The following is a 22,262-nucleotide window of genomic DNA, read 5'->3' as shown; positions in this document are numbered from 1 at the left end:
TATATAATTTATGATATTAGCTTTTAATGGACCGAAATTTAAAAATAATAGCATTGATTCTTTCATGTATAATATAGAAAATCAATGAAGAGTATATATTCACCGGGATTAAAAGAAGGATTGATTTTGTGTTAGGACGTAAAATGCAGTGCTTAATTCATGGTTAAAAAATAGTACCTTTCTTGATAAATTAATTACATTTTAATTGTCCATGATTTGTTTAAGTCCACTTTATTCATGTGGGATTAAAAAGTTACATAACATACTTTTGATCAAGTGGGCAAAGTAAAATTGTGATAGGAGTGAATAAAGCAGCTCCAAAGAGATGATATGGGTGAATAAAGCACCATCAAAGTTTCAAATGGTGGTAGGTACAAATTGACCAAGGTTGATTTGGAGAATATAAATTTGAGATATTAAGGCCCTGTTTGCATCGAACATTTTTTGTTGCAATAAAAAAAAATTATTACACTTTGGATTCAAAACAATTTTGCTATTGAGATTTGATTAGAATTATAGTCTCAAAATAATTTTGATTGTTTTTTTGTTTTTAATTTCTTTGTTAGTTATGTTTAATTTTGTTTGTCCTAATTTGATTTGTTTGTTTTAACTTGTAACCACGGTATTCCTCCGCCAAAAGTGAGAATATATTAATAAATAAATGGAGGTGCCGCCTTCTTTTAGTAAAAAAAAAAAAAAAAAAATTATATTCTCCCAAACAAAACTTGATTCTCAATAGAGGATTAAGCAAACAATAAATAAAGTGAATGGAACCAAATTACATGTGAATAAAGTATGATGGTCCAAAAAAATAAATTCTTTGTTATAGACTTGTGGGTTTGGGAATCTGCACTTTGAAGGGTGGCCAAATGAGCTTTTGGGGGAGAGAACCAGCGTCCCTTGTCTTTTGAAGTGTAGTTTGGTGTTAAATAAATTAATATTCTAAGCTATATAACATTGACATGTCTCTTGAGAGTGTTTGAGGTTTTGATTCAAAGCAAAATTCAAATATAATGAAACTAACTCCTTTGGTTAGTTGACTCCTATGTGTCATAACATCATGGTATATTTGTTTTAAGAATAAAGCTGACCCTTTAAAATATGAGTGAAAGAAGTTTTGATGCCAAAAAAAAATATTCTTGTATTATTTTTGATAAGTTTTAGTAAAAATTTGAGTACGAGAATGCTTTTAGTTCAGTTGAAAATACACTTATGAAAAATTATATATTTGCAAAAAAAAAAATGCACTAAATATTTGTTATTATGCTTATTTTTTAAAATTATTTTTTAATTTACATGTCATTTTAAAAAAAAAAGAAGATAAAATGCAAAAAAGAAGAAGAAGAAGAAGATTTTAAGTGATTTTTACACTTAAGTAAAAAAAAAACAATTAAAGATTTAATAAGACAGGCAACATTTTAAAAATTTATCTCAAATAAAAATTTATCTCATGAGGGAGTATTTCTCAAATTTTTTTTAAAAAAAATTCATTACTTATATATATATATATATATATATATATATATATTCATTTATTTTTTTTGGGATGTCATTATTTTGGTAAAGAGTTTATCCTATCTTCAATTTAGTAGGGTTGAGAGTGGCTCAAAGTCTTGTCCTAAAACTCGAGAGTTGAATTTTAGGAGGATGTATATAAAATCAAAGTCATAGGATGCCTAAGATTATCGAGCAGTTGAATACCATTGCATATCATCAAACTTTTCTTATGTTAGATATGGTGTAAGAATTGTTAGGGGATATATTTTTATATTTTCGAGAAGAAAATACATATAAAGACAAATTGTCGAAAATAAGTATTACTTAAAATGACTGTCTCACCACTATCTTCCAATTCCAATTACTTGCTAATTCTAATGTTATTGTAGTTTCTACATTAATTTGATATGTTATTTTTTTCTTTTTTCTTTCTTTCCCTTATTAAAAAAAAAGGAAAAAAAAACTTCTTATCCCATATCCTTTGGATATTGTATTCTCCACTAACTTCAACCCTTTTAGTTTTAATGCATATGTTTTGATGCATTCTATTTCATTTGCCACTTGGGCCATCCCTTCCAATAATCCTTTGCAAGTTTGGCTTTGGATTGTCCACTTCAAAATTTAGGTAGCCAAGCCTAAAGGGTTGAGAAATGCTATAAAAAATTATGATGAACACAATTGTTAATTCTTGACATTCGTGTTTCTCTAATGCTGCTTTCAAAAGTAATTAATCTAAATTGGTAAGTGAAAACAAAAGAGAGTATGTGCACAAGAATTAAAATCAAATGAAAAGAATGGGTTAAATATATTTTTCATCCATCTCGATTGCTACCTTTTTCCTTTATAATGTTGCTCTTGTAGATTTCAAATCATTGCAATTTGTGCGTAAATTAGACACCCACTAAATTAAAATTAAAATGATTTAGGATATACAAAGAAATGTGAATAAAAAAAAAATGAAATTTTGGAAAACTCAACAACTAGAAGCAACTTTTAAAATGACGGAAAGAGTTTAATAATGAACTATTTGTTTTTTAGCATTCGATAAATGGTAATATTCTTATTTTTAGGTTTGGGTCATAAGATTGAAACTTAAAGGAATTGAGAGAAGGACAATGCTAGGAGTGAAGAGCTAGTGGCACTAAACACAAAGATACTCATCAAGTCTAGACATGATAAGAATTCACAGACTAAGAGCTTTTTGTTGATTCTATAAAATTTGGTAACACGAACTTAAGTTGACAATGTTGGATGATTATCCACCTGTGTTGCTTTGATGTCATGCTTTAATTTTCTGAGCTTCCAAACACTAATACATGGTAAGCAATTTCAATACTCAAAGTTCATGTGCTTCAATGGGAGTGAGGTGGCATTAGGGAAAGGTACAATTGCTGAATTAGGAAATTGGGTTTTAGGAACTCCAATGCAGAGGACTTTCATATTATAGGAATGTTGAAAGCAATGGCTTCCCAATTTTTGAGGACCATGCCAAAATCTTAACTAGCACATGATACTTTTTAGAAGACACCAAGAGTTGCTAAGCTAAAAATTGGCTTTTGGATGTCACAAGGGAAACTTCTATTTTTTAAAAAAATTGATTTTTTTTTTCAATAATTTAATTTATGATTTTTTTGAATTTTTTTTTACAAGTAATAGTATTTTTTTATTGAAATTTTAAAAATTGTTAGAGAGATATTTTAGCCCTAATATATTTTTTGTATAGCTATTAACTTTAGTGTTAAGTCATTTTTTTATACAAAGATATTTTTAAAAAAATAAAAAGTGAGCACCAAAAGTAGAAAATCCTGTTCCTATACACAAGGGAAATTTACATAATACACTCTTTTACAAACTATTTTTCGGTTCATGGAGTCGGGGCTATATAATAAGATGCAGCATATTTCCCATCCCATATTCATTCCCATTCTTCCCAAGGTTCAAACCTGAAATCTATAACATAACAACTATCATAATGTCTCCTAAGATATGAAATTGACTTAGAATCTTAGATGAAGGAAGTGTATGGTATATTGCTATAAAGATCATTTGTACCATTGTTCTATTAGTGCACCCATTAAGAAAATAAAATTATAAAAATGCCAAGTAGAAAGACAAAGTAATAGATAATATATATATATATATATATATATATATATATATACAAAGAGAGAGAGAGAGAGAGAGAGAGAGAGAGAGATTGATATAGTTGTGGTTATGGCCATTTGAGAATAATGTGAGAGGGAGTAGTTTAACATAATTAGGTTATCATCGCTCGTACCTTCTACTACGTTATTCGAAAGGTATTCTCAGGTTCAACTGTTGTTCACGCTATGGGGTCCTAGGCGAATGATTTAATCAAGGATCTTTAATATTTTGTTTAATTTTTATTTTTGTTTAAAATTAATTTTTCTAACTTTTTGAGATACAAAATCACTAATCAATGTTATCTTTTATATTATTATTATTATTATTATTATTATTATTATTATCATATTAGATTCTAATTCCATCTCTGGAATTGATTGCTCGTTTCTTGGAGTATTTTCTTCTTACTCATTTATATTTTATTTAGAACTAAAAATAAATTAATCAAGAGTTCCCTTTTGAGATGACACTAATTCTTCTATTTTTTTTTTCTTTTTCATTTTTCATATCCAGATTCATATTTTCTCATTAACATAATTAAATTTCAAAATTAACACAAACTATAAATTGACAAATTATGTAAGCAAATAAAAATAAATTTAATAAATCTACAGAAATAATAGATTGAAACAATATAACATGATTATTATTATTATTGCAAATCGATCGGTGAGCGAGACTTTAGAGATATCAGATTCTTGTCGGATACAATGCTCTAATCTCAAAGCTTCCAAAATCTAAGAAAAAATAGAAAAAAAAAATTCAAAGTGAAAATAATAGAAAAATAATGCACAAACATTAATATCAAAATTAAGATTGATGAAAATTACAGAGAATCAGAGGCCCAAAGATGATGAACACAAGAGTCAGAGCAAAAATCATAGAGAGATCGAGAGATGAGAGTGAGAGAGTGTAAGAGATGGAAAAAATTTTTTAGAGAGTCTAAGAGAAAGAGATGAGAGTAATAGATAGTTAGAAATATAATAAAGTTATTAGGTGGGAAGTCAATGAGACTTGAAAAAAAAAAAGAATTAAATTACATTTATTTTACATTTGAAAATACAATTTCATTTATTTGTTAGTTGGGAAGTCAATGTATTGGAAGAAAGTATATTAAGTAATGTTAACATTATTTAATTAAAAAAAATTTGAGGGCCCCAAAGGCGAACACCTCAGCCGCTTAATGGTTAGGTCGGCCCTGGGTATTCTTCGGATGGATAGGTGGGGTCTCATTTCCGGTCATCGTTAGTTCAATTCTAGAGTTTCGTTTGGTGTATTTTGTTTTGATTTCGGTTGTGTTTATGTTTTTATCTTTTTTGTTTAATTAGGTTTAATTTTGTTGTCCTAATTTGGTTTGTTGTTGGTGTTGGTTTTTTTTTGGAAGGTTTTTCTATACTCTCCCTTTTGTTTTATCTTATAATCACGGTACTCATCCGCAAAAAGTGAGGGTATATTAATAAATAAAAGGAGGCGCCGCCCTCTTTTAGTAAAAAAAAAGGTTATCATCGCCCGTAGTTGCTCTCTTCCTTTATGCTATCTTCTTAGGCTCGTTTGGCTCTATATACATTCTTTATGCTTCGCCTCAAAATGATAGCTCTATCCTAATCAGATATCTGCGATCGCCTAATGAATTCATACCTAGGCCATGAGAACCCATTGAAAGACTTAGAGTGGCTATCCAACCATTCAATCGGCTATGGAGGGAGGTTTCAGCAAGCGGGTAATGATCCACTTACTAGAGGACTTAAGACGAGTCAGATTTATACCTTAGATTGGTTATAGGTAATTTTTTAACTCTTGAGAAGTGAGTTTTCTATGAGTTGATGAAGACGCTACAAAGATACGAAGAGGTCAAAACAACATATGCCAATTATCTTAGTCCTTAATCTCTTTGTAAAGTTTATACCACAAGCTTGGGTTGAAGTCTGTCTCTTTATAGCTCTACCCAACCTTCAGACTTCTTAATTTAGGGTTCCCCAACTTCCCCACCTACCAATAATGAAATATATAAAATAAAATAAAAAATAAACCTTCAACTAATTAAACACCCTTTCTTGGATTAATAGGGCAGAGAAAATCAAAAACAAAAATCGTTGCTTAATCTTTCCGTTATTCAATCAAATGCCCTTTTCTTGGATCAGTTAGGTCAAGAAATAAACATAAGGGAAAGTATCTTAAAACGCATCACAGCTGAAGGAAAGACGCAAGAGATAAGCTTGTTCAATCGATACTTTAATTGAAAGGATAGCACTTTACTTCTCTTTATGTATTTTATTTAAACAGATTAGCCGAAAACATCATCCATTAAATCCACCAACTTAGATATGATAGAAAGAGTGCAAAAGCAAGCACACGTCAAAGCTTCTTTTATTTTAATATGCTGAAAAAGCAAAGCATTTCCAACATCCGGGCAGCTGGTTGGAAAGCCAGAAAGCAGGGTACCTGAAATGATCAGACCAAGAAAAGAGACCTTTCCCTAGAAAATGAAAACAAAGGGCACTTCAAGCTAACAAATGAGATGGCTGAGATATGAGCTCAAAACTGAAAATGCAATCCACACAACAGTGGGTTCCAACTTCAATGCCATGACCTAATCTTTTTTTGTATTCAATCATCACCAGCTTCATTGTCCTTTATATTATATTATATATATATATATATATATATATATATATATCATTCATTTTCATTTTTAAAATCATATATATATATATATATGGTTTTAAAAATGAAAATGAATGATAACCCGTGAGGTCATTGAGTCAATCAATCGGACCGATAGAAAATGGGAACGGGTTGACAACCTGATGATGTCATTGAGTTAATCAATCGAACCGATAGAAAATGAAATCGGGTTAGTCATTGAGTCAATTGATCGGAGTGATAGATTAATTCAATAGTCAAACTAATTGTGTTAGTATGGTGTCATATATATAATTATTTATTTTTTTCTCATTTACATACAAATTATTTTTACATTTACAGGAAGGTGAATTCTAGAAAGCAGGCTAATCATTGGGCACACTAATGGGTTGCATAATAGAAGGGCTGCGGCGCCCCCATGTGAAGATGGAATCATTTCATTGTTCATCATTCATCACGGACCAATAATTTTACATTGCAGGATTTTTTTTTTGGGGGATTAGGTGAGAGTGATTTAAAATCATCAATCAGTAAATTAAGCTTCTTTGACAAAATACTTTTTTTAAAAAAAAATTAAATGTCATTTTATGAGCATCAAACCAAAGAAATAATCAAAATTTAAAAAATGAAGAAGAATATAATAATTTTTTAAGACTTGTCGATCCATCTATATTTATGTAGAATTTGTAAGAATTTTTACAATACCATAAATAAAGTGAGACAAATATAAATAGCTCCTTAAAAAAATTTAAAAATTCTTCGTCCTATCTTCTAAATATGAATAACTCAATATTTTTAGAATTTTAAAAATAAAAATGCCAAGGATGGCTCCTTTTATATTTGAAAAACTACCAGTCATATCGGTGAATTTACCCAAAAAACACATACCAAGAAGAGTATAAATAATTAAACTAAAACAAATCAGTAACAAACATAAGCACAACACACAAGAACTACAGCATAAAGTAATTAAACAATTCAAATGTTTTAGCTTAAAGCCTTGAAGGATAGCGTAATGGGATGAATTGAAAAAAAAAAAAAAAAGAATAAAAATTTAAATAAAAAGTTTGATAAAATTAAATAATAAATTCAATTCCATGGCGCTTAGTTTTATTCGATTGATTCCTATACAATAACCGGATTGCCAATGAAAACCAAATCAAAACAAAACTGAGAAATCCAAAACTATCTTTCCAATGTGAAGCATGCAGGGAGAATTGTCATATATAGTGAAAACTTGTTTGAGAGAAGGTGCTGAAAATATCCTTAATTTTAAATACCATTAGTCCATATTTGAAAACTTGAAATTTAATTCTCATATTTAAATTTGTATAAATTTAAATAAAATATAATATAAACTACATAAAAATCCACAAAAATTCACTCACAAACACAACATCAATGTGATTATTTAAAAAAAAAAAAAAATTATGAATTGATTAGTTTACTACGACATAATGTAAAATTTAAATTCTATGATTCAATCATGGCACTAATGTTATACAATTAATGCATTGATGCCCCTCCAAATTAAAAGAGGGAGGCTCAAGGATTCAACATGAAACATTCATGTTAAATGTCTCGACTTCAAACCTAGCCTAGCTCAGAATATGAACTAGGCTTGGAATGAAAAATATGAGCTATCCTTTTTTAAAGGTAACAAAAACTCAATGAACCCAAAATGTGTTTTATTAAATGGATGCTACACAGGAAAGGACTTTTGTGAGAGAAAGCCAGGGGCAGGATCAACATGGAGTGGCACAATATTTTGTAATTCTAGGACATGGTTCATAGATCTTATCCTTCAATCACTAGCTTCATGAAATGGTTCGCTCACATAAAACAATTATAGGAAGTAGGATTTTGGAAAAAAAAAAAAAAAAAAGCAAAAATGATTACAACGAGCACCGATGAAGGACGAGGTTTAATAAAAATGAATCCATCCATTTGCTGGTTCAAGAATAACAGTTTCTATAGCAGATTGAAGTTTTAATGCACTACAAATTACAGCACTAATAATAAAACCAAACAAGGGCAAGCTTCACAAAGCTTTTATTCCACAAAAAGAAACTCAATCCTACTTCTACAAACAGAGCATAACGCAATCCACAGAACAAATGCAGCAGGGTGGTTGCCTTCCCGACTGTGAATTTTGGAGAACCCAGAAAGCACCATCCAATAATTATAATCTCAGAAGAATTAATTTTTTCCTCACCAAGAGATGCCAGTCAGCAATACAAGAGCTCTGGGAGCTTTCGCTGCCCCTCCCCTTCTTACTCTGCTCTGGATTGGCCAGCTCTAGAAGACAAGATAATGCCAACGATGAGGCCATAGAGGGCCAGGGCTTCAGCAAAAATGAGAATGAGGATCATCCCCACGAAAAGTTTAGGCTGCTGTGCATTAGCTCTGCAAAAACAAATCATGGGGTGGCCTAATTTAATCATGGTAAAAATCTTAAATCAAACTGGACATGAGGAATTGTTTTCAACATGCATTACAATAACTCCAAAGAAGCATCTCGGAAAAAGATAACATTCAACTTTCCTGAACCACAACACTAGCGGTACTTTCTGAAAATAATTTCCATTCTGTTCCAAGAAACTAGCAAATAACAAGAAATGCATACTTTAACCACAAAATCTATTCATACAAAAATTAATAGCTAACTAATTTCAAAATCAATATTTCAAGCATTGGCGTCCAAATAATATTTCCTCAAATAATTCCCAAAATTTATAATTCCAAACACAAAATAATGCAAAAATAAGAAAACTAAAATTAAGATTCAAAGCCATGCTCATAGAGGAGTTCAAGTTGAGACCCAGAAAGCTCCACAATGCACTTGACAAAAATAACATCATGCCAAAATTAGAAATGAGAACAAGAGGACAGGCATCATGTTTAATGTTTCACACAACATGATGGTGGTGTAAACCTTAAAAAAATTTGCCTATGATGATCTCTCAGCCCTTCGATATACAACTGAAATGTGTCATAACAATAGGATATCTTCATAAATGAGTTGTGTAACTAGGAAGGTTAAGCAACAAATTAATTGTTCAATCTTCACGTAAGTGCAGGGTAATTAGACTTCCACTCCAAAAAACAGCAATTAAGTATCACTTACGTTCCAATAGAGAGCGAGCCTCTAATTAATGTGAGAGGTATTATATCTAGACTTGAAGGTCAGAAGTTCAAGCCAAAGAAACAGTCTCTTAAAGTATGAAGGTAAGGCCCCTTCCAAACCTCCAAAGGCATGGGAACCTTGTGCACTGGCTGTTACTTATGTTTCAATAGGCTTCCCTTCCAATTCTATTGTGAAGTAAGAGAAACCTTGGGGCTTTTCTACAATAAAAATTTAGTGCAAAGCCACTCAACAAATTGAAGTCTTTTGTGCTCTCTTGGGCAACATTCATTAACCAAAACAAGTTCGGTTCATGATCATAGAAACCATAACAGATGGAAACCCCACTTTGTGAAAGGAGTCTCCTCAACAAACCTCCAAGCTCAAACATTCATACACCTTCTCAAGGTCAGCTAGCTTGATTTGAGGATACCAGATTTAAAAGAGATGGCTTCATTCTGCTCATAAGAACTTTGGAAGAATTTTGTAGGAGATGGAGTATAAATTTATTCGCCTAAGTTGGTTAATAATTTCCACGATACCGCACTCTTGGGATGAGTACAACAAAAGTACGCTTAGTTTGCTCGATACTCCTGCAATATCTAAAATCTTAGTACACAGTTTCACTGAGATGCCACAGGGCTTTGTAAATCAAGGCTTTAAAACCATCCACACATAAGAGTTTTATCAGCCACTCTTAACTTTCTCATCCACCACTGATTCTGCAAAAAAACACCTTTTTAGATCAGAAATTGGGCAATAACCAGCCCCTTCAAACGCTCACCCATCTTTCATATTCTGAATAGAGATCACTACAGAACTGGATAAGCATAGTTTTGAGGACTTACCGATCCTCAATCAGTTGACCCACCCCCAAAGCCCATCACTGGTGTATCCTATATGTACTCTAGTTTATTTGAAGTATCCCAATGGTGTTGGAGGGGGGGAAATTGTTGGAATTCTATGAAAGAGTCTCGGGAGTCAGGATGCCTGCCAGTTTCATACGAGCAGGTGGAGTGGCACTTCTTAATCGCAGTATGCTCTTTATGATCTCAGCTTATGATTCAATTGCCATGTATTAGCCATTAAGCCTCAAAGTTTATGCTATATAATAACATATCTCGGGTTGAGAATTCATGAATATTAACGTAAACATGCTAGACTTGACCTATAGGCAGGAAATATTGTGTAAATTATCCTGAAGATACAAGACAAGCAAAGCGCCTAGTAGTAGCATGAAAAAACTATTAATGCAAAACTGTACAATAATCCTCAAAACAATTTCCCTTCCAGCTTAACTGAGTGAGGTTCTATCAATCAAAGCCCTTGCACCCCAATTTATTGGCCTAAGTTGGTTAATAATTTCCAAGATACCACACTCTCGGGATGAGTACAACAAAAGTATGATAAATTTGCTTGATACTCTTGCAATATCTTGAATCTTAGTGTACACTGGGTTTCACTGAGGAGATGACACTGGGTTTTGTAAATCAAGGCTTTAAAATCATGGACGTATAGAGCTTTATATGTATTTATCTCAAAGACGGCCACTCTTAACTCCCTCATCCACCACTGATTCTACAAAAAAAACACCTTTTAGATCAGACATTGGGCAAAGAACACCTTCAAATGCCCACCCCCTAAAGTCTTTCATATTCAGAATAGAGATTACTACAGAACTGAATAAGCTTACGTTTGAGAACTTCCCGATCCTATCGGTCAATCCACTCCCCAAGCCCATCAGGAAGCATGAGTATCAGGTTTTATTTTCTTCTAATGATGGCAGTAGCGTGAAAAAACTATTAATACAAAACTGTATTATAATCCTCAAACAATTTCCCTTCCAGCTTAACTGAGAGAGATTCTATCAATCCAAGCCCCTTGAACCCCAAGCTAACTTTACTCAAAATTCTTTGTAAGATGTTGCAATAAACATCTCTGCTTCAAGTTCTCAACCCATCTCTGACTTTCATTACTGCAGTGCCGTGGCCACAGTTTCATCCCAAGCTTCTTCTATAAAATCTTTAAATCATTATGGGTTAACCAGGCAGCTTCAAAAAAGAAAGGTCTCTGCCCACCCTCTTGAGGTTACATTTAGTTCACATAATGGGATAGGCTAGGATTGGAATGGTCATAGTATATGAATATAATAACTTTTAAAAAAAATGTATTGCTGTTATAAAGCAAATGGCCATGCAAAATTTTATATTAATTCATAAAATGTAAGACATGAATAACTGCCCCTGAATTTCACCATGGGATTGTCTATTCCAATCTTATTCTATGTTAGATGGCATAACATTTACATAAGTGACTTTTTTAATAAATCATTATATATCTATACATATTCTATTCCTTTCCCACCCTAATTCTTTTTTTAACCATATGTAACCTAAGCACTTTTATAATTCGTCTAAATCAGCAGAGTGGTGATTGACCATGAGGAAGAGCCCTAACCACTTCTTGAAGCATCACCCTTCCCACTATCAAGATCGCTTCCAAAAGACAGAAGCTATTAATCCACTTCTTAATCAGAGTATTTGTTCACACATTTACAGAAGCACCCCCCTCTTTTTCCCCTATCCCCATGATTTCATCAAAGCCTCTCCCCAGCATCCACAGTTCATTCATACCAATCGCTATCGTATTTAGTCTACTCCACAAAACTTCCTTCAGTTAATCACTTGGATAGCAGACTCCTGTGAATAGGGGTGGCCAAACAGGTTCATGGGCAGGGTCCGGACGGGTTGTAAACGGGTCGGGTCATAAACAGGTCGAGTCGTAAACGGGTCAACGTTAAATGGGTCACAACCGTGTAAACAATAACCCGCCCATTTAACCCGTTCAAAAATATAATTTATTTATTTTAAAAATTGTAAAACATTTCATATTTAAAAAAAAAAAAAACCGTAGGCTTATCTGAAGAACACAACCATACCAAATCAAATCAAGCAACAGAGAAACCTTAACCACAATGAAATGTGATTTGAAATCCATCACTGAGCCCTTCCTTCGACGGGAAGAACAAGGACAATAAACAGAGAGTAACTCTCATTTCCTACTCCGGATAGGTTAAGGGGAGGAAGGTAAGGTGCACACAGGTCCACCGTAAGTCCTCCCATCGCCATTGATGGGCCAGTCAGCTTCCACTGCAGGCATCTCATCAGGCCTTAGCCATCACGACATCTGTCACAACCACCGCTCCAAGGCCAAAACCACGGCCTTGATCTCCCCAATGCTCCCAGAAGAAAGGGACGAGTTCCAAGGGATTATCGATGGGGTCTCCGACCACATCTCCGACTTTCCGGACGAGTGTCTGGCTTGCATTTTCCAGTCCATTGGCCCCGGCAACGGGAAACTTTGTTCCCTTGTTTGTCGGCAGTGGCTAGAGATCGAGGGATAGAGCCATCACCGGATGTTGCTCAATACCCAGTCGGATCTGCACTCCATGATTCCTTCCCTCTTTTCTTGGTTCGACGCCATGACCAAACTTGCTCTCAAATGTGACCGTAGATCTATTAGCATCGGCGACGATGCGCTTGTTCTTATCTCACTCCGGTGCCGAAGCCTCACGCGGCTCAAGCTTCGTGCTTGTCGTGGTGAAGACCAATTCCTAGCCCATCACTCCGTTGACACTTCCATTGTTACTTAATGGGTTATTGGGTTTAGGAGCCAAATAAATGGGTCACCCGACCCGAACACGGGTTGACCCATTTATAAACGGGCGGGTCACCAGTCGGGTTTCGACCCATTTTGTCACCCCTACCTGTGAACCACCATATCCTACCAGCACCTTGGTCAATTTGCATGTGAGTAAACCCGCCATCCTGATCTTCAACTCATATAGACCCCATTTTGTTCTTCCACAATACCTAAATTCCTCCAGCAAAGCTTCAAGACCTCCACCTTAACGTAACCCTCAAACCACAGCTTGCTGACCACTCATACGGCCAACCCCCAAACAGCAGCAACCCCTGCACCCACTTCCATTCTAGGGAAGTTCATGGCTTGTGATACCAAATTCATTAATCATTGACTGAGGTTCTTCCTCATCTAATTCAACCTCACCTCCCACGTCCATCTCTTGGAAAGAGATCAAGGGGTTTGGGAATATAAATGGTACAGCCAAAAAAACCATCCCTCACTGAGAACAAGAGGCCAAAGATTTTAGGGTTGAGAACTTGAATCTACTTCAGCATGTTTACGCAATTTATCCATAGATCTATCACCACACAAAGCCCATGAGCCCATCTTTGCATCAACCCCAAATACTTTATTAGTTGTGTGAATTGAATTCTCTCTACATACTCGAAATAGAAACTTCGCTTGACAGTTTCCTTTACACATTTTTTTAATAAAAAAAAGAAGAAGAAATTCATTGAGAGAAAGAAGAAACTATAAAGAAAATAAGCTGAATTGGCTGAATGTCAGAGAAGAGCCAAACAATTCACATAACAAAAGAAAAAGAAAAAACAAAAATTACTACAAAAAGAAAACAAAGAATTGAACTAAAAGGGCCAACTAATCATGCTGAATATCAGAGAAGGCCACACTATCACACCCAGTACAGAACACCCATAATGAAGCTAGATAAAAAATCTGTCACAAATAAAATCCATAAATGAAACACGATTATAAAAAGACTGACTATTCCTCTCCAACCAGATTGCCCACAAATAGCTGCAACTACTGCACACCACCACAAAACCTTTACTTTATTCTGTTCCCCAAAGACAACAAAATCAATCAATAAGAAATCCTCCAAAGACTGAAGAGTGATGACAAATCTAGTACTCTCCCAACAAACAAACAAAAAAAAAAGCCTAAACACAAGCCATGTAGCAATGAAGAAATAAATGAGAATGATCCTTACTACTAGCATAACACACATCAGGGGAGAGGGGCATGTATGATCTACAAATCTGCAATAGATTGTTGGTGCTAACTAGGGCTGCAAAAGAATCAAGCAGCTCATGAGCAGCTTGGTAAGAGCTCATTTGGGCTCATTTATTTATTATCTAAATAGCGATTTACAAGCCTAGTTTCTGTATTCGTTTAATAGACGAGCTGAGCCTGAACATGATTGGGCTCGGCTTGGTTCAGCTTGTGAGCACATCAAGTACAGGCTTGATTGAACTCGTTTATTAAACTAGAATTAGGCTTCATTATGAGGCTTGATAATGGACTTGTTAATAGGGTCAAATAAAGTTTGGGGAGGTCTAGGTGACTATTATAAGTTGGCCAAGCCCAAACCCAAGACTAAGGCCCAAGGACCAAGTTTGGCAAGCTGCACGTTGTATCTACACATGAGACTTGAGCCTGAGCCTGAGCCTGAGCCCAAGCCTGAGCTCTTCCTCCACCAAGCTGAGCCTGAACATGTTGAAACTTGGCTCAACTCGACTCGCCTTGTTTGCAGCCCTGGTGCTAACTCTATTAAGAATGGAAATCCACACAGAAGCATTTACCTTCAAAGGAATGTTAGCTCTCCACAAATGATCAGTCAGGAAAAAACGTGCGAGAGTTTAGACGCAAGTAAAATTATTTAAATGAAAACATCAGACACTAATATTCATTATTCCCAACATGAGAATACTTAAAAGAATCCAACAAGCCTAGGAGAGAAGAAAGTTCCTTGGACTCCCCATGAATATGGTTCCAACAAAATTTAAAATCTCAAGAAACACTAGTGTCATGAATAATGAGAAAAGAAGAAATAATGCACTAGGACACAAAGACAAAAAATAGAATGCAACTGAAAAACAGAATTCTCCTAAGAAGAGATCAACCCTACAACCATCTCTGACTTTATATCTGATATAAGGAAAAAAAAAAAACAGTACCTGCGAAATGAATTTCCATGGCTTTCACAAGTAACTCTAGCTATAAATTAGAATCCTACCCATTGTCCTACAGACCAAATTTACATTTAATAACCCTACACCATAGAAAATATGTTTCCAAATGGAAATACCATTACCATTTACCCACCAAAGCAATGTTCTTAGATGCACCTACCAAGAAGCAAGCCCTTGTTTTCTTAAACCTACAAACTACCTCCCAACTCATGAGATAATCCCTTATCTCACCAACCCTAGACTTCCCCTAGAGTCCAACTTACCAAGCCTTAAGCCCCTTCTCCTTAGACCTACAACCCCCCCCCCCCCCAAAAAAAAAAAAACCATGAAATAATCACTTCTCTCAACAATCCTTGACCAAATCGCTAACCACGCTTCTGTTCCCCTATAATAACCCTCCTTTGATTAACACACCTTCCTCCAGTCCTTCCATCACAGATTTGCTTGTCAATCTTGGTGATATCTCCTCTTATTGACTCATCATGCTACCCATTTATCAAGCTATCTCCAGTTCCTTCAAATCTTTCGTTAAATCTACAGATAGTGCCACAAGTCGCGATTTGACTTCCCACATCTCCTCCTTCCCCTCTTTTCTAGCAACTCATTTGTTTAGCTTTTGCATAATTTTTGTACTTCCTTTGTTCCCCTTTTCGTGCACGCTTTGGTTGTTGGACCAAATTCAATATTAAAGGCAATTTCCACAAACAACCTTGCACATTTTCCCCACAAAGCTTCAAAGATAATCTTATCAACTTTCATATGTTCTATTACCCAACTGCAACAAAACAGATTCATATCACTCATCACAGTATCACATAGCTGACCCAATAAACCACACCCAAATAGCTATGTTGCTCTACAATAGAATTTTCAGGATCAAAATTCAAATATCACTTATATATTGTCAACTAACCATGGTTTTGAATAGTGACCATGGGTAATGTCACGTAACGGTCGCAGATGGGAGTAGCGGACGGTACAAAGCGGGAAGCAGCTTCAGCAGCCACAAATTTTTTTCAAGTACACACAACAATGCCAATGTTAAAGAATAAGAATATAATCTTAAAAATTAAGATTTTTAATGTATTTTGGATCACTTTATTCTACCTACAAAGGCTATTTAGTTGTGGAAATAAAATTTATGTTAATTTTAGTACAAGGTTTGTAAAAATATAAATTATTTTTCACTTTGACTATCCTAATGACCAAAATTAGAAAAAATATTAAAATAGAAAATTAATTAATCAGGAACATGACACAATCAGATTAAAAAATTTATTTGTGTTCAAATATAAAAAATTGAATATATTATTATTTAGTTAAGCATAGATATTAAAAATTTGGAGATTTGGACACAAATGACTATTCACCACAGAAAGAATCAAAGGAATAAAAATAAAAATAAAAATAAAACTCTAAGTTTCCAGAAGGCTGGTGAGATGGAGCCATTTCTCTTCAACACACAAGACACACAAATCCCTGGAGACCTGCACAACTCGAGCAAGCCTCCCTCTTCCACAAGCCACATGACTCCAACAAACCTTCTGCCTCTCTCTTTCTCTCTCTCTCTCTCTCTCTCTCTCTCTCTCCCCACTGGCATCAAGCCATGATTGCTGAAACAATGAAGTAACGATTCACGATTATCAGACCCATCTCAATCAGTTTATCTACCTTCAGGTTGGTCCATCTCTTTCATTGGACAATCACTCTATTTTCTTTGCGACTGAAAATGGCAGCTTGATTTAGATTAAATATCATGGGGGCTGTATGTATAGTCGGCCATTACTGCCTGTAACAGAGCTGTAACAGCCATTACGATGATGTAGCAGCCATTACAGCAGTCATTTTCACTCTCACCACTAACAGTATCAGTAGGTACAAATTCTATTATGTATGTAACAGCCGCTATCTTAAACCATGTAAATAATGAATAATGATGAAGAATCTTCCATGGCTTTGTTCTTATGACAAAATTGTAATCACATAATTGGAAAAGTTATCTAAAAGAACACATCAGCAAGATCAACAACAGACAAAGAATGCTTCTACTGAGAAGTTTGATGATAGTGAAGCTTATAGAAAGAACTCATTATCAAGATCAACCATAAACAAAGAAACTCAAGGCATCACAGTCGAAGGAGTTTCTTCATCAAGAAACATAAATAATGCTCCTAACCTGAACATTGACCCGTCTGGACATCGAACATCTCATCCCTTCAGCAATCTTATAGCCAGACAGACAAAAGAATCTTCAGTTTCCTGTTCCTCTTCCTCTCCTCAGAATCACCCTCCTCTAAAGCAAACCCAGTCATCAATATTGTCCTCCGCACCATTCTGTTGTTCATTACTTTTCTTTCCCAAGAAACAATCCCTATATGAAAGCTTGTTACTTCTCACCAGATTCAATGCTATATTTGTTGTAGATCCTTCTACAACCATATGGGATAAAGATTCTGCATTGGCTTTTTTTACTGCTTCGGTGCAGTTAGTCAGCTCTCTTTTTGGTGTGGCCATACCTTTTCTGCTCACCCTCCATTCAATGTTGCTGACAAATACTTTTAATGGACTATAAAACCCTACTAGCAATTAATCCTAGCCCTTGAATCAAATTATATTTCACACAAAGAATATAATATTCTCATTTAAACACCATCAACAAGAAGCTAAATGCAAAACTAATTCAATCCTGAAAAGGTTCAAGCACTGCTAACTAATCCAATTAGTTTTAGTCTTCGGGTCTAAAGAATTCATTAATTTGTCAATGAGCCTTACTTCTCAAATGAGGCTTGCCTATTACTCTCTCTCTCTCTCTCTCTCACAGTAAAATGAGCCCTGAAAAAGCATTAGAAAACACAAAATCCTCACCTTAAACTGGAGAATGGGCCTTACTTCTCAAATGAGGCTTGCTTATTACTCTCTCTCTCTCTCTCGGTTGCCCTTACCTTATTAAAACTCAAAAAGTGAAAGGGAAAAAAATAAGGCAAGATTTGGCCCATCAATCTCAAAGCTTTCACTCCCAAACATCTACTCACCATCAAGGCATCAACACTCAAAAATCAAACCTCAAAAACTTATCTCTTGAGCATCAGTCATCACCCACACCACCATCAAAGGCACTCACTTAAAGCTCACAAAAATCAATTACTCATTCGTTGTCATCAAATCTAGTACTCACTATTGATCCTTGCCACTGCGACCACCATCATCACAATCAATCCTCAGCATAAAAAAATCAGCTCACTTGTGGGAACTATTGTTACCAATCAAACCATGTCATCAGCAAAATGTTTTCTAGGGAGTTAGAAAAACAAAGCTGAGAGCGAGGAGGGGATAAAGAGAGGGAGAGGAACTAAAGAAAAAAGATTACAGATAGCGTAACTAGGAACAAAGCTTCTATATTTCGGGAAAATTTGAACATATAAAGTACATTGTGTAATATATAATTTAGATATATTATAGAATATATTCAGGCAGGAAATTTTTATTGAACACATGTCTGACCTTAAAATTAGTCAGGCAAAGTTGGGCCACAAAGCCTTATTTTTTTTTTTTTGGGTTCAACCAAGCCTGGCCAATTGTCAAGTCAGGTCTGCAGGAGCCTGCCCATCCAATGCTCAGCTCTTCTCCCACCCCCTCCCCTCTGCCAATGCTAACAAGTAACTACAGCACTTTCGGGTGGTCCAAGCAAACCACCAGAACCACAACAATAATGGCTCACAGAGTTGCTGTAACTTTGAAAATAAGAGTCCCTTAATGGCAAAATAGAAATTAACTTTAAATGGGCTTAATGGCAAAATAGAAATTAACTTTAAATAGGAGACCTGTATGTGTATAGTGAAATCTCCATTGTTGAAATCCTCACTAGGAGTCTAACCAATAAACTCAAGCAAATTTCTCTTAGCACATCTCTTCCAACCCTTCATCATTCATCAGATCCTTCATTCCAACAGGATGTAAAAGCTAAAAAGGAAGAAATTATCCTAGTTATGACACCCACCCACTCCCTTCCTAGGTAGTGCTTCAACCTCAAACCTCAATTGTGTGAAAACTAGACATAAGCTTGCTCCAATCATGACAAGACCTTGCTCCAGTCATGAAAAAACCTAGTTCAGATCATTATAAACCTTTAAATACTTTTAGTAGGCTATAAGCCTAGCAATTTAATGTTCTTAATTAAGAGATTTATGCCTAGCAATTTATTGTTATTGATTAAAAAGATATGGGAGTTGCAATATAATTATGTAACTTCTAAGGGATTGTTACGTGAAAGTATAGTCTTCATGTAATTATATATGCCGAAGATAGACATATTCGTTATAAAATATTAACTGCAAATAGTAATTTATAATTGACACATTTTGCCTATATTTTATATAATTTAGATAGATACTTCCTAGACACTTCTAACCTTTGACTCTTCCACTTCCCTATTCCTGCTCATGCAATCACATCACAAAGTACAAAAGACCTCAACTGAGCAAGCTAGTCATATGATTAAAAAGAAATTTAATGTGATCAAAAGATAGAAAAATTATAGTGAACTTTATCCAACCATATCACTCTGTTTAATCTGACCATGCTGATATCAGTAACATTCAGCTACCCTCTAAGTAATACCATACAACATAAAATACACCACTATTTTTGTGATGCCAATTGTTTCTATAATAAAAATTCAAGTTCTTACGTTTAGCCTATAACATAACAACCTTGTTCTAGGTATAAACAAAATGTTTAAAAATATTTGCAACATATTTTAAGTGCAATTCTCAGCATTCTTGATGCAGATTGTAGACTCATTTTTTGTTCCTCTGTATGTCAAGCATGCTTCTCTTAGCATTTTTCATGAAAGATATTTCTCTCGTTGTTCATAAAATACATAGCTGCAATTCTTGACAGTTCACTTCCCTTCACTTTCATCCATAGTTACATGAGGCGGGAAAGGGTGCAGGGATGCAGTGAGGTATAAAAGAGTCAGAGATTAGATGCATAACAAAAAGAAAAATCTATGTAAATCATATACAAAGTAGGCAAAATTGTAGACATGATATAAAATATAAAGTAATATGCAATATTTTAAAAGAAATATGTCCAATTGCAACATATAACATAAAAAAAAGAAAGTATTTTCATGTAGCAATCCCTAAGAAGTTGCAAACTAATATTGTGTCTTCATTTCTATTTAATCCAAAATAATAGGTCACGCATTATGGTCTAATAAAGTATTTTGAGGTATATAATTATGGGAAAGGTTCTATCATGATGGAAGAGAGACTTTGTCTGCGTTCTGTATAAGAAGCACTGAATTGGGTTCTAAGACAAATCCATTGCCTATATTTCTTATTTTTTAATCTGCTTGACAACAAAATCATTACCTAGAAAGAAGAATTCTATATCAAATATTTCAACAATAATAATGCTCTAAAAATATGAACGTGATGGGGGTTTTTCACCCAATTAATGAACTCAAATAATCGAAATAGAGGAAGTGGCACACGAGACAGCTATTGCCATATTGAATATTCAAATTAGGGGAACCCCACTGTAAAAAAATCATAAACCCCGTTAGGGATTGCCCCAACACAAAGGAGGTGAAAATAGTAACTTCCCAATAATATATAAGCAATATGCCTAGGTCAAACGTGAAACGTATGAACTTCATATGAAGGCAAAATTAATTGACTTGTGAATGTTGAATTGTTCCATCTTTATAATTTTATTGACGAAATCCGTTTTATTGAATGGGACTGTAGCTATACCATATTTAAAAGTAACCGCCAGAAACAGCATCATTTTGTCAACTTACCTAAGTCCCTAACCCGTCAATAAGGGCAATAACTTATATTGTCAGTAACATACAAAAATCATCAGACACTCAAATCACAACGCCAGAAGCAAACATACGAATCTTTAAAAAAAAAACAATTTTAGCAGAATCCATATGGCCAAACTTCACAAATTGACCATCAGAATAGCTACACCTGCTAACATGTATCTAACCCAAAAAGAAATAGGAATAACAAACAAGCAAACAAACAGCACCATTAACTGACATTAGAGATCAAAATAAATACTAGAAGAATACCTGACGCCCGCATCACCCACGATCCCAATCGCCATTCCGGCAGAGAGCCCAGCAAGACCGCAAGCAAGACCCGACGAAAGATGCGCGTACCCATCAAACAGATAATACGATTTGGCCTTAGGGTTAATCCCAGTACTGATAATAACAGCAATGATGAGCCCGTAAATACCCAAAACACCAGCCATAACCACCGGCACAATAGACTTCATCACAAGCTCCGGCCTCATCACCCCCATCGAAGCCACGCCCACCCCGCTCTTCGCCGTCCCATAGGCCGCTCCCATACCTGAAGAACAGACAACACAATCACGAGATCTGAAACTGGGATCGGAGATAAAATTATCAATACTACTTCGAGAGCACCGAGTCTATTTCGACTTGCATAAATTTAGACAAAATACAACCTAAAACCGTACCAAATTCGGACGATTTTTTTTTTACACCAACTCAAATTCAAGACTCGAACTTAACGCTTGCAAAAACAGCGTAAGAGAATTCATAAGGATTAGGATTAGAGCACAAACAGGAGAAGACAAGGGCCGCTGCGGCGCCGAGGAAGCCGAAGAAGGGGGCAGTTTCGTCACCGCTGAATGAAGCCATCTTCGAGTATAGATCTGAAATGAATCTGATTAGATCTGCAACAATTCTCTGTTTCGATTATGTGATTCTTACAGAAGAGATCTGGGTCTCGATCGTTCGATCGCTCTCTCTCTCTCTCTCTCTCTCTCTGGTTCTTGGTTGTAGCGGAGGGAGTGGAAGAGAATGAGCCAGTTGTTCTAAAATCACACGACGACTAGCGTGCGATGTGATTTGCGGGATCGTATGTCATACATTTATACGTATATATTTGGTAGAATATATGAACTACAATTATAAATAATAATAATAATAATAATCTGTACTATTAATCGGG

The 22,262-nt window shown here is 34.8% G+C and overlaps 1 protein-coding gene across 1 annotated transcript; it reads right to left on the bottom strand.

The window, feature by feature from the left end:
• Nucleotides 1–8,208: 8,208 nt before the first annotated feature.
• On the bottom strand, nucleotides 8,209–22,178 carry LOC131156429 (V-type proton ATPase 16 kDa proteolipid subunit). The gene is made up of 3 exons (XM_058110115.1): nucleotides 21,874–22,178; nucleotides 21,350–21,635; nucleotides 8,209–8,691 (listed from the first exon to the last, which is right to left on the bottom strand). The coding sequence occupies exons 1-3, from the start codon at nucleotides 21,947–21,949 to the stop codon at nucleotides 8,559–8,561; spliced, it is 495 nt and encodes a 164-aa protein (XP_057966098.1). The 5' UTR covers nucleotides 21,950–22,178; the 3' UTR covers nucleotides 8,209–8,558.
• Between the last annotated feature and the right edge of the window lie 84 nt (nucleotides 22,179–22,262).

This window comes from Malania oleifera, chromosome 5, assembly GCF_029873635.1.
Source record: "Malania oleifera isolate guangnan ecotype guangnan chromosome 5, ASM2987363v1, whole genome shotgun sequence".
NCBI classification, from domain to species: domain Eukaryota; kingdom Viridiplantae; phylum Streptophyta; class Magnoliopsida; order Santalales; family Ximeniaceae; genus Malania; species Malania oleifera.
The sequence above is the reverse complement of the archived record's forward strand: the minus strand, read 5'-3'. Positions and strand labels throughout refer to the sequence as shown.

What these genes read in the sequence shown, in the direction of transcription:
- LOC131156429 (XM_058110115.1), bottom strand. Translation starts at nt 21,949, where the DNA reads ATGGCTTCATTCAGCGGTGACGAAACTGCCCCCTTCTTCGGCTTCCTC. An exon ending in AGCGGCCCTTGTCTTCTCCT is followed by an intron (nt 21,636 to 21,873) that starts GTTTGTGCTCTA and finishes TCTGTTCTTCAG; the next exon opens with GTATGGGAGCGGCCTATGGG. An exon ending in GTGGGTGATGCGGGCGTCAG is followed by an intron (nt 8,692 to 21,349) that starts GTATTCTTCTAG and finishes TTGTTTTTGCAG; the next exon opens with AGCTAATGCACAGCAGCCTA.